This window comes from Oncorhynchus clarkii, chromosome 12 (genome assembly GCF_045791955.1).
Source record: "Oncorhynchus clarkii lewisi isolate Uvic-CL-2024 chromosome 12, UVic_Ocla_1.0, whole genome shotgun sequence".
In the NCBI taxonomy this organism is placed as follows: Eukaryota; Metazoa; Chordata; class Actinopteri; order Salmoniformes; family Salmonidae; genus Oncorhynchus; species Oncorhynchus clarkii.
In genome coordinates this window covers 103229972-103242481 of record NC_092158.1, presented here as the reverse complement: position 1 = coordinate 103242481, position 12510 = coordinate 103229972, and the positions used below count along the sequence as shown (strand labels likewise).

The 12510-nt window shown below is 45.7% G+C and overlaps 1 protein-coding gene across 1 annotated transcript; it reads right to left on the bottom strand.

Moving 5' to 3' along the window:
- Positions 1-403: 403 nt before the first annotated feature.
- Positions 404-12173, bottom strand: LOC139422634 (uncharacterized). The gene is made up of 8 exons (XM_071173781.1): positions 12020-12173; positions 6283-6761; positions 6021-6183; positions 3111-3404; positions 2161-2622; positions 1484-1629; positions 882-1056; positions 404-687 (listed from the first exon to the last, which is right to left on the bottom strand). The coding sequence occupies exons 1-8, from the start codon at positions 12171-12173 to the stop codon at positions 404-406; spliced, it is 2157 nt and encodes a 718-aa protein (XP_071029882.1).
- Positions 12174-12510: the final 337 nt, after the last annotated feature.

Genomic DNA, 12510 nt, shown 5'->3' with positions numbered 1-12510 from the left:
TAGGTCTGTAACAGTTTGGGTCAAGAGTGTCACCCACTTTGAAGAGGGGGATGACCGCAGCTGCTTTCCAATCTTTGGGAATCTCAGACGACACGAAAGAGAGGTTGAACAGGCTAGTAATAGGGGTGGCAACAATTTCGGCAGATAATTTTAGAAAGAAAGGGTCCAGATTGTCTAGCCCGGCTGATTTGTAGGGGTCCAGATTTTGCAGCTCATTCAGAACATCAGTTACATTAGAACCTGTAATGGTTAGACTTTTCCATGCAAAAGTGACATCAGTCATTTTCATTTCTTCAATAAAAGTTGTGTATAACAGTTTATAAGGCACATAGTCATAATCATAAGGAAGACTTTTGAAAGTTTAGTAAGGGCATTTCGTTTATTTTGCTTTTCTCCGCAGGGTCTAGAAGAATGTGATCAAGTACTCAGGATATGCCTGGTTGTCATGGAAAATGACAAACATAGATGGTCCTGATGGGTTGTCTGTCACGCTGTTGTAGAGTTCAACAGTCGTGGTGCTTTTAGCTGGAGGAACTGTCATCCCATGTCGTCCTGCTGTGAAATCGCCAGTCAGAACTCGACATAGGTACATATACTTCTGCCCCTGGCGATCCGGTCTTGAGTATGTGCTTCTGGCAGAGTAGCTGGCACCAACAGCAAAGTAGGTGCCGTTTCCAAATGCTGTACCTGGAAAAATGATACATTGCTTAGGTTTTAGACTATTGCAGAGACAGGACTGAGTAAATGAGAAGCACAAGCTAAGTTTTAAATCAAGAGCAATAGAATTGTACATATAACTTTTACCAACAAGCCATAGGAGTTGGCAAGACAGGACGAACAGATCTGGGACCTTGTCCATGGAACATACATATCTGTCTCACCATTTGTCCCAGCAAAGCTCCGATTGAAGCCATGGTTGTTGATGTGATTGATGGTTGTGTGGCATGTTCCATGGAAGAGCCTCTTCTCATTCTTCTGGTGACCGTTCCTGAGCTCCATGTCGTGTTTCTTGATCTGGAGACTCCTCCACAGGGTTGGGTTCTGGATCCTCTCAATCTGAAATAAATTGAGGGAAAATCACTTTATACGAGCCAATAATAGACTCTAAAATGTATCCTGAATACCTTCTATACATCTTAGATTATTATTGTGGGCTAAAATGTATCCTGAATACCTTCTATACATCTTAGATTATTATTGTGGGCTGAAAAAGATCCACTCACCCTCACCTCACCTAGCTGACCCGTAGATGAGCTGAGGGGCCTCTTCATTACTTCTAAGTGCTTAACTAAATACTAACTGTCACCGACTTCCTCCAAAGTCGTCCCCTCTCCTTGTTCGGCGGTCGACGTCGCCGGCTTCCTAGTCACCACCGATCCATGTTTCATTTTCGTTTAGTTTTGTCTGTATTACACACACCTGGTTTCAATCCCCATATCAAAAAAAAAAAAAAAAAAAAAAAAAAAAAAAACAGGTAGCCTACCTGTGTAACTTTGTTGTGGCAGGTGTCTCGGAACAGCTTTAAAACTTCATTGTGCTCTGGGCTTCCTGGCTGGATGAGGCAGGACAGGCAGGACGTGTTGGCTGGCATGGCATCCCAATGCCGGGGGAGACTCTCAATCGGTTGAGCTAGAGCAAACACAGTTATTACTAAGTTGGTGAACAGTTAGCATTTTCCATAAGAAAACCATGTCACACTTAGCCATCACGCTAACACTAACTGGGCTCGCATAGTTGTATACAGGATACGATAGTGCCACGAGAAAGAAGAACAGTCTTAGCCAAACACCTGCCCGTGTCATAGTTGTTTCCACGGCTCTAAAAATGTTACCTTCCTCACAATAAATGGTATCCAAGAACAAAATATAAAGGTTAAGAAAATGCAAATAGACTTCCGGCTAATGGACGTGTTGAATTTGAACTCAGCTTATCCCCTTGTTAACTAAGGTTAAAATAACAAATTAAATCTGTATGGAATAAACCAACCTGTACCTGCTAACTTGAACTCAGCTTATTCCCTTGTTAATTAAGGTTAAAATAACAAATTAACTCTGTATGGAATAAACCAACCTGTACCTGCTAACTTGAACTCAGCTTATCCCCTTGTAAACTAAGGTTAAAATAACAAATTAACTCTGTATGGATTAAACCAACCTGTACCTGCTAACTTGTCGATTTGTCTGCTTTTGGGGCTGTTTCCACTTGTGTTGTTAGCAGTCGTGTCAGGCAGGGTGAACGTGTACATTTTCCTCCGGGCAGAGACCTCCACGCGGGGCTGGTTCCTGTCCAGCGCCTGCTGCAGATGGAAGTTATGGAAGGGGGGGAATCTCTGGGACTGTCCCCCTGGCTGCTGCTGCCAATCCACCATGATGCTAGGTGCTGTAATGTTCCTGTTGAAGGACTTTTTGTCCCTGGCCTTCCTCAGCATCTCCTCGATTCTCATGTCATGGTAGACAGCGTCGTGTGGGATGCTGCTGCTCTCTGGTTCCTTTAGGTTCAGGTCCTTGATCCAACGATCCACTTTGGAAGAAACGTGGAAGACAGCCGGATCCACTTCCAGGCCCTCGATGACAATGTCCTCATTCTTTTGTGGCTTTTTAGCTTTACCCCAGTTGAACAATGCTGTGAGAATAAAAGGGAGGGTGGGGATACCTAGTCAGGTGTACAACTGAATGCCTTCAACTGAAATGTGTCTTTCACATTTAACCCAACCCTTCTGAATCAGAGAGGTGGGGGGAGCTGCCTTACTCAACATCCACATCACCCAGGGAACAGTGGGTTAACTGCCTTGCTCAGAACAACAGATTTTGACCTTGTCAGGTGAGGGATTTGATTCAGCAACCTTTAGGTTACTGGCCCAATACTATAACCACTAGGCTACCATATGGGTACACAACACACTGTTTTAATGAAGTAACAGGGTATTCTATAGAATGTCGTGTGAAACGTCATGTGGAACGTCATGTGGAACGTCAAGTGGAACGTCAAGTGGAACGTCATGTGGAACGTCATGTGGAACGTCAAGTGGAACGTCAAGTGGAACGTCAAGTGGAACGTCATGTGGAACATCAAGTAGAACGTCAAGTAGAACGCCATGTAGAATGTCTTACCGTGAGGTTTTACGTATGTAGGCTTATTGCAGGTGATCAGATATTCAGGTAGAGCCTGGTGACCATTGAAGACGACCCAGGTGTCTCCGCCTCCTTTCACACTGTCATACAAGGTGAGTGGGTCTCTGGCAAAGGGAGGTGGCACGATGAGACCTGGACAGCCAACAATTGACTTGCCAGTCAGCACCTGTGCCTCAATGAAGTACAGGTACTCCTGGTCAGCTGAGCCCTTCCACAGCCTCTCTGCTCCATGGACACTGCTGCTGAAGTAGATCCCCTCTCCCAGATTTTGCTCTGTGGACGTAAACATAAGAATGGTGGACTCCATGGCAACATAAAACCATTTTGTGACGGTTGTTGTGTTATTCTAGCTACACACCAGGAATAGGTTATGTGCTTCGACTGAGAAAGGACTAGGGAAAGTGTCCGCCCTGCATATTCTGATTGCGGTAGACCCACGGATAGAGTACGTGTCGGCTAGTGTAACTATTTATTACACCTCCTGTTAACCTGTTAACATTCTGTCATTTAAAAAACATGTTTTCCAATCTCAAGGCGGTAAATAATGATCAAATACTAAAGTGCCTCTAAAGGTAACATGGTGGAGGTTTTCAACTTAAATCAGACGTAAATTGTCCCTTTGTGTCATGTGGAATGGAAGCTTGTTGTGGGCAACAGGGAGGGTCAATTGAGTGCAAGCTTCACAAAAAACAACGCCTAGCCTTATCTATCTATGGGGAAAAGGTGTGATAGTGTCATGCTCGACTTGCAAATTTTTCCACCACAAATCACCAAAAGTAATAGAACCAGCTCACCTGCTTTCACACTATGATTGACAGTTTTTTTAAAACATTTGTTTAACTAGGCAAGTCAGTTAAGAACAAATTCTTTATAGAATGACGGCCTACACCGACCATACTCAGACGACGCTGGGCCAATTGCGCGCTGCCCTATGGGACTCCCAATCACATCCAGTAATGATACAGCCTGGAATCAAACCATGGTGTCTGTAGTGATATAGCCTCTAGCACTGAGATGCGGTGCTTTAGACCACTGCACCACTCGAGAGCCTGAACCAGGGTCTGTAGTGATATAGCCTCTAGCACTGAGATGCGGTGCTTTAGACAACTGCACCACTCGAGAGCCTGAACCAGGGTCTGTAGTGATATAGCCTCTAGCACTGAGATGCAGTGCTTTAGACCACTGCACCACTCGAGAGCCTGAACCAGGGTCTGTAGTGATATAGCCTCTAGCACTGAGATGCGGTGCTTTAGACCACTGCACCACTCGAGAGCCTGAACCAGGGTCTGTAGTGATATTGCCTCTAGCACTGAGATGCGGTGCTTTAGACCGCTGCACCAGTCGAGAGCCTGAACCAGGGTCTGTAGTGATATCGACTCTAGCACTGAGATGCGGTGCTTTAGACCACTGCACCACTCGAGAGCCTGAACCAGGGTCTGTAGTGATATAGCCTCTAGCACTGAGATGCGGTGCTTTAGACCACTGCACCACTCGAGAGCCTGAACCAGGGTCTGTAGTGATATAGCCTCTAGCACTGAGATGCAGTGCTTTAGACCACTGCACCACTCGAGAGCCTGAACCAGGGTCTGTAGTGATATAGCCTCTAGCACTGAGATGCGGTGCTTTAGACCACTGCACCACTCGAGAGCCTGAACCAGGGTCTGTAGTGATATAGCCTCTAGCACTGAGATGCAGTGCTTTAGACCACTGCACCACTCGAGAGCCTGAACCAGGGTCTGTAGTGATATAGCCTCTAGCACTGAGATGCGGTGCTTTAGACCACTGCACCACTCGAGAGCCTGAACCAGGGTCTGTAGTGATATCGCCTCTAGCACTGAGATGAGGTGCCTTAGACCACTGCACCACTCGAGAGCCTGAACCAGGGTCTGTAGTGATATTGCCTCTAGCACTGAGATGCGGTGCTTTAGACCGCTGCACCAGTCGAGAGCCTGAACCAGGGTCTGTAGTGATATCGCCTCTAGCACTGAGATGCGGTGCTTTAGACCACTGCACCACTCGAGAGCCTGAACCAGGGTCTGTAGTGATATAGCCTCTAGCACTGAGATGCGGTGCTTTAGACCGCTGCACCAGTCGAGAGCCTGAACCAGGGTCTGTAGTGATATCGCCTCTAGCACTGAGATGCGGTGCTTTAGACCACTGCACCACTCGAGAGCCTGAACCAAGGTCTGTAGTGATATCGCCTCTAGCACTGAGATGCGGTGCTTTAGACAGCTGAACCAGGGTCTGTAGTGATATCGCCTCTAGCACTGAGATGAGGTGCCTTAGACCGCTGAACCAGGGTCTGTAGTGATATCGCCTCTAGCACTGAGATGAGGTGCCTTAGACCGCTGAACCAGGGTCTGTAGTGATATAGCCTCTAGCACTGAGATGCGGTGCTTTAGACAGCTGCACCACTCGGGAGCCTGATGTTCAATGTTTATTTTGAAAAAAAGGAAGGAATAGGAATAGTTTCACCATATTAAAACGAGAGTTCTGTTCACGTAACAGGGGTTGACCTTAAGATGAGGGACACTTGTAAATGAATCACTAATCACGTAAATTAAATTAAAATCTTCAGAAAATGACTGTCAAAACAAGAACATACAGTAACTAGGCTTTTACAAAGAGGGTGGAAGCATGAAAAAATGTTGGGGTTAAAATGTGTTAAAATCTTCCTAAACGTGGTGTAAACTCCATCTGAATCTCTCTAACCGTCTGGTGGTGTAAACTCCATCTGAATCTCTCTAACCGTCTGGTGGTGTAAACTCTGAATCTCTCTAACCGTCAGGTGGTGTAAACTCGGAATCTCTCTAACCGTCAGGTGGTGTAAACTCCATCTGAATATCTCTTACCGTCAGGTGGTGTAAACTCCATCTGAATCTCTCTTACCGTCAGGTGGTGTAAACTCCATCTGAAAGCCCACTCTGCATAGCAGGTCACAGAATTGCACAGGCAAGCGCTGGTACATTCGCTGAGAAGGGGTAGACACCTGCAACTGCCTCTTCCTAAGGTCAAAGACCTGCTTCAGAGCTTTGTTCTCCACCTTCTCAACCTGTAACGCATCAGCCATGGACATATTTGATGAATTATCAGGCAGAGAATACCACAGATTGCAACTTCAATGTTATCCATCGTTTCCTGTGACACTCACCCTGACAATTTGAAGTCCGGCAAAATGTTGATGTCTCTCTTTATAGTCAGAACTGTTGTCATCTACTGGCTTCCTTGGGGAACTGATGGGAGATTTCAGGCCCATTAAACTTAACTCTTCCTTTGCAAAATCCTCTTGGACTTTGCAGCACAGGGCTTCCACCTCTAACACAGCAGCTTTGAACCCTCTAGAAGCCCCCTGGATGGTCAATCCAAAGCGGCCATCTTTAAAGTTCTCCTCGATGGAAACTTCCCTCTTGGTCTGAAGGGAAAGAAGCTCTTCAAACTCCCTCTGGCCAAAGTGCTGGATGAAATTGTTGTGAATGGTGATTACATTCTTCGAGGCAGGGTACAAAGCATCCAAATACCAGCGTCTGGCCTCCCTCAATGTCTCATGATAGGCCCCACAGAGCTCAATAAATGGTGGAACACTTTTCCTTGCATCTCTGGAGTCGGAATGGACAGTTTCGTGCTTAAATACTTAAAGATGAGACATAGAAGAAGAATACTGTGAGATATAATGTAGGAAATACTGTAAGAAAGACTGTGAGATATCATGTAGGAAATACTGTAGGAAATACTGTGGAAAATACTGTAGGAAATACTGTGAGATATACTGTAGGAAATACTGTGAGATATACTGTAGGAAATACTGTAAGAAATACTGTGAGATATACTGATGGAAATACCGTAAGAAAGACTGTGAGATATCATGTAGGAAATACTGTGAGATATACTGTAGGAAATACTGTAAGAAATACTGTAAGAAATACTGTGAGATAAACTGATGGAAATACTGTAAGAAATACTGAGATATACCATAGGAAATACTGTAGGAAATACTGTGAGATATACTGATGGAAATACTGTAAGAAATACTGAGATATACCATAGGAAATACTGTAGGAAATACTGTGAGATATACTGTAGGAAATACTGTGAGATATACTGTAGGAAATACTGTGAGATACACTGTAGGAAATACTGTGAGATATACTGTAGGAAATACTGTGAGATATGCTGTAGGAAATACTGTGAGATATACTGTAGGAAATACTGTGAGATATATGGCAAGTGTTCTGATAAAACACCAACGATAATAAGAGTTCCTCTTCATCTACTTCTTTTGACCAGGATCTCACCTTGAGAGGAGGCAGAACTACACACTGTTGGAAGAACTAAGAACTAGATCCAAAATGGCCCCCGGAAGAAATGGCAGCAGTTTTACGGGCGCCCAACCAATTGTGCTATTACATGTTTTTTTTCGCGTTGTTTGTAACTTATTTCGTACATAATGTTTCTGCAACCGTATCTTACGGCAAAAAAATTGCTTCTGGATATCAGGACAGCGATCACTCACCTCTGATTAGACAAAGAGCTTCTGGATATCAGGACAGAGATCACTCACATCGGAATTAGACAAAGAGCTTCTAGATATCAGGACAGCGATCACTCACCTCGGATTAGACAAAGAGCTTCTGGATATCAGGACAGCGATCACTCACCTCGGATTAGACAAAGAGCTTCTGGATATCAGGACAGAGATCGCTCACCTCGGATTAGACAAAGAGCTTCTGGATATCAGGACAGCGATCACTACCTCGGATTAGACAAAGAGCTTCTGGATATCAGGACAGAGATCACTCACCTCGGATTAGACAAAGAGTTTCTGGATATCAGGACAGCGATCACTCACCTCAGATTAGACAAAGAGCTTCTGGATATCAGGACAGCGATCCCTCACCTCGGATTAGACTAAGAGCTTCTGGATATCAGGACAGAGATCACTCACCTCGGATTAGACTAAGAGCTTCTGGATATCAGGACAGCGATCACTCACCTCGGATTAGACTAAGAGCTTCTGGATATCAGATCACTCACCTCGGATTAGACTAAGAGCTTCTGGATATCAGGACAGCGATCACTCACCTCGGATTAGACTAAGAGCTTCTGGATATCAGATCACTCACCTCGGATTAGACTAAGAGCTTCTGGATATCAGGACAGCGATCACTCACCTCGGATTAGACTAAGAGCTTCTGGATATCAGATCACTCACCTCGGATTAGACTAAGAGCTTCTGGATATCAGGACAGCGATCACTCACCTCGGATTAGACTAAGAGCTTCTGGATATCAGATCACTCACCTCGGATTAGACTAAGAGCTTCTGGATATCAGGACAGCGATCACTCACCTCGGATTAGACTAAGAGCTTCTGGATATCAGATCACTCACCTCGGATTAGACTAAGAGCTTCTGGATATCAGGACAGCGATCACTCACCTCGGATTAGACTAAGAGCTTCTGGATATCAAGACAGCGATCACTCACCTCGGATTAGACAAAGAGCTTCTGGATATCAGGACAGAGATCACTCACCTCGGATTAGACAAAGAGCTTCTGGATATCAGGACAGCGATCCCTCACCTCGGATTAGACTAAGAGCTTCTGGATATCAGGACAGCGATCACTCACCTCGGATTAGACAAAGAGCTTCTGGATATCAGGACAGCGATCATTCACCTCAGATTAGACTAAGAGCTTCTGGATATCAGATCACTCACCTCGGATTAGACTAAGAGCTTCTGGATATCAGGACAGCGATCACTCACCTCGGATTAGACTAAGAGCTTCTGGATATCAAGACAGCGATCACTCACCTCGGATTAGACAAAGAGCTTCTGGATATCAGGACAGATATCACTCACCTCGGATTAGACAAAGAGCTTCTGGATATCAGGACAGCGATCCCTCACCTCGGATTAGACTAAGAGCTTCTGGATATCAGGACAGCGATCACTACCTCGGATTAGACAAAGAGCTTCTGGATATCAGGACAGCGATCACTCACCTCGGATTAGACAAAGAGCTTCTGGATATCAGGACAGCGATCCCTCACCTCGGATTAGACTAAGAGCTTCTGGATATCAGGACAGCGATCACTCACCTCGGATTAGACAAAGAGCTTCTGGATATCAGGACAGTGATCCCTCACCTCGGAATAGACAAAGATTTTCTCAACAAGCAGGACGCACAGGACATTCTCCGAACACCCTACAAGGCCAACATCCCAGTTATTTGAAAGAAGAAGAGACGCGGGTACAGAGGCCACAGAGCGGGATGCCTCGTACGGACCCGCAGAAGGCGAGTGGGAAAGCTGCCGTTACTGTCAATATTACTTGCCAACGTGCAATCATTGGACAATAACTAGACGAGGTACGATCACGAATATCCTACCAACGGGACATCAAAAACTGTAATATCTTATGTTTCACGGAATCGTGGCTGAATGATGACATGGATATTCAGCTAGCGGGATATACACTGCAGCGGCAAGATAGAACAGCACACTGAGGACGAGGGGGGCGGTCTGTGAATATTTGTAAACAACAGCTGGTGCACGAAATCTAAGGAAGTCCCTAGATTTTGCTATATAAGGAAATAAGCAAGCAGGAAACCCAGAGGCAGCGCTCCTAGTGGCCGGAGACTTTAATGCCGGGAAACTTAAATCAGTTTTACCTCATTTATATCAAAATGTTAAATGTGCAACCAGAGAAAATAAAATCTAGATCACCTTTACTCCACACACAGAGATGCGTACAAAGCTCTCCCTCGCCCTCCATTTGGTAAATCCGACCACAACTCTATCCTGATTCCTGCTCACAAGCAAAAATTAAAGCAGGAAGCACCAATGACTCTGTCTATAAAACGTGGTCAGATGAAGCAGATGCTAAACTACAGGTCTGTTTTGCTATCACAGACTGGGACATGTTTCGGGATTCTTCCGATGACATTGAGGAATACACCACATCAGTTGCTGGCTTTATCAATAAGTGCATCGAGGACGTCGTCCCCACAGTGACTGTACGTACATACCCCAACCAGAAGCCATGATTTACAGGCAACATTCGCACTGAGCTAAAGGGTAGACCTATCGCTTTCAAGGTGCGGGACTCTAAGCCCGAAGCTTATAAGAAATCCTGCTATGTCCTGCGACGAATCATGAAACAGGAAAAGCGTCAATACAGGGCTAAGATTGAACCATACTACACCGGCTCCGAAGCTTGTCTTATGTGGCAGGGCCTGCAAACTATTACAGGCTACAAAGGGAAGCACAGCCGCAAGCTGCCCAGTGATACGAGCCTACCAGACGAGCTAAATCACTTCTATGCTCACTTCGATGCAAGCAACACTGAGGCATGCATGAGAGCATCAGCTGTTCAGGACAACTGTGTGATCACGCTCTTTGTAGCCGACGTGAGTAAGACCTTTAAACAGGTCAACATTCACAAGGCTGCGGGGCCAGACGGATTACCAGGACGTGCTGACTAACTGGCAGGTGTCTTCACTGACATTTTCAACATGTCCCTGACTGAGTCTGTAATACCAACATGTTTCAAGCAGACCACCGTAGTCCCTGTGCCCAAGAACACAAAGGCAACCTGCCTAAATGACTACAGACCTGTAGCATTCACGTCCGTAGCCATGAAGTGATTTGAAAGGCTGGTAATGGCTCACATCAACACCATTATCCCAGAAACCCTAGACCCACTCCAATTTTCATACCGCCCAAACAGATCCACAGATGATGCAATCTCTATTGCACTCCACACTATCCTTTCCCACCTGGACAAAAGGAACACCTATTTGAGAATGCTATTCATTGACTACAGTTCAGCGTTCAACACCCTAGTGCCCACAAAGCTCATCACTCAGCTAAGGATCCTGGGACTAAACACCTCCCTCTGCAACTGAATCCTGGACTTCCTGATGAGCCGCCCCCAGGTGGTAAGGGTAGGTAGCAACACATCTGCCACACTGATCCTCAACACTGGAGCTCCCCAGGGGTGCGTGCTCAGTCCCCTCCTATACTCCCTGTTCACCCATGGCCAGGCACAACTCCAACACCATCATGAAGTTTGCAGACGACACAACAGCGGTAGGCCTGGTCACGACAACAACGAGACAGCCAATAGGGAGGAGGTCAGAGACCTGGCCGGGTGGTGCCAGAATAACAACCTATCCCTCATCAGGAAACTAAAAAGATTTGGCTTGAGTCCTCAGATCCTCAAAAGGATCTACAGCTGCAACATCGAGAGCATCCTAATTGGTTGTATCATTGCCTGATACGGCAATTGCTCGGACTCCGACCGCAAGGCACTACAGAGGGTAGTGCGTATGGCCCAGTACATCACTGGGGCCAAGCTGCCTGACATCCAGGACCTCTACACCAGGCGGTCCAAAAGATTGTATAAGACCCCAGCGGTACCGGAGTGCCAAGTCTAGGACAAAAAGGCTTCTCGACAGTTTTTAACCCCAAGCCATAAGACTCCTGAACAGGTAACCAAATGGTTACCCGGACTATTTGCATTGTGTGCCCCCCCCAACCCCTCTTTTACACTGCTGCTACTCTCTGTTTATCAAATATGCATAGTCACTTTAACTATACATTCATGTACATACTACCTCAATTGGCCCGACCAACCAGTGCTCCCGCACATTGACTAACCAGGCTATCTGCGTTGTGTCCCAGCCACCACCTGCCAACCCCTCTTTTACGCTACTGCTACTCTCTGTTCATCATATATGCATAGTCACTTTAACCATATCTACATGTACATACTACCTCAATCAGCCTGATTAACCGGTGCCTGTATGTAGCAACGCTACTGTTATTTTTCACTGTCTTTTTACTGTTGAGGTCCTTTGACAGCTGGGTAGAAAACCTTTCCTCACCTGGCTTCTTGAACTTCATTGCACCGGCATCAACACCATGGAGCACAGCAGTACATCCAAACTTGCTATGTAGGACATATGTCAGAGCTGGTCCGCATCGATCCAGGATGCTCAACATCTCCTCCTCCAGAGGGATACTCTCTGACCTGGCCATTGCTCTCACAGAACAGGGAATATTGATCTGAGGAATGAGGAGAACAATTAAGATCAATAAAAGATGGAAGCCGCGCCACTGTCCGCCCCCACCTACGTTGTTATTGTTTTTGATTTTGTTGATCAAGTGGAGGTGAGGAGCGTCATGGTAACGTGGTGAAACAAAAACACTACACACTCTGCTGTTCTACAATGTCCCGTGATGCAATGACGTCTGAGGGAAAAATCAGTGTCGGTTGTTTGAAGTAAGTTCGGTAGTGTATGTTGTAATACCACAAATGAACATGGCAGTTTCACCATTAAGTTTTCCACCTTTAAGGCATACATTATACAAATCA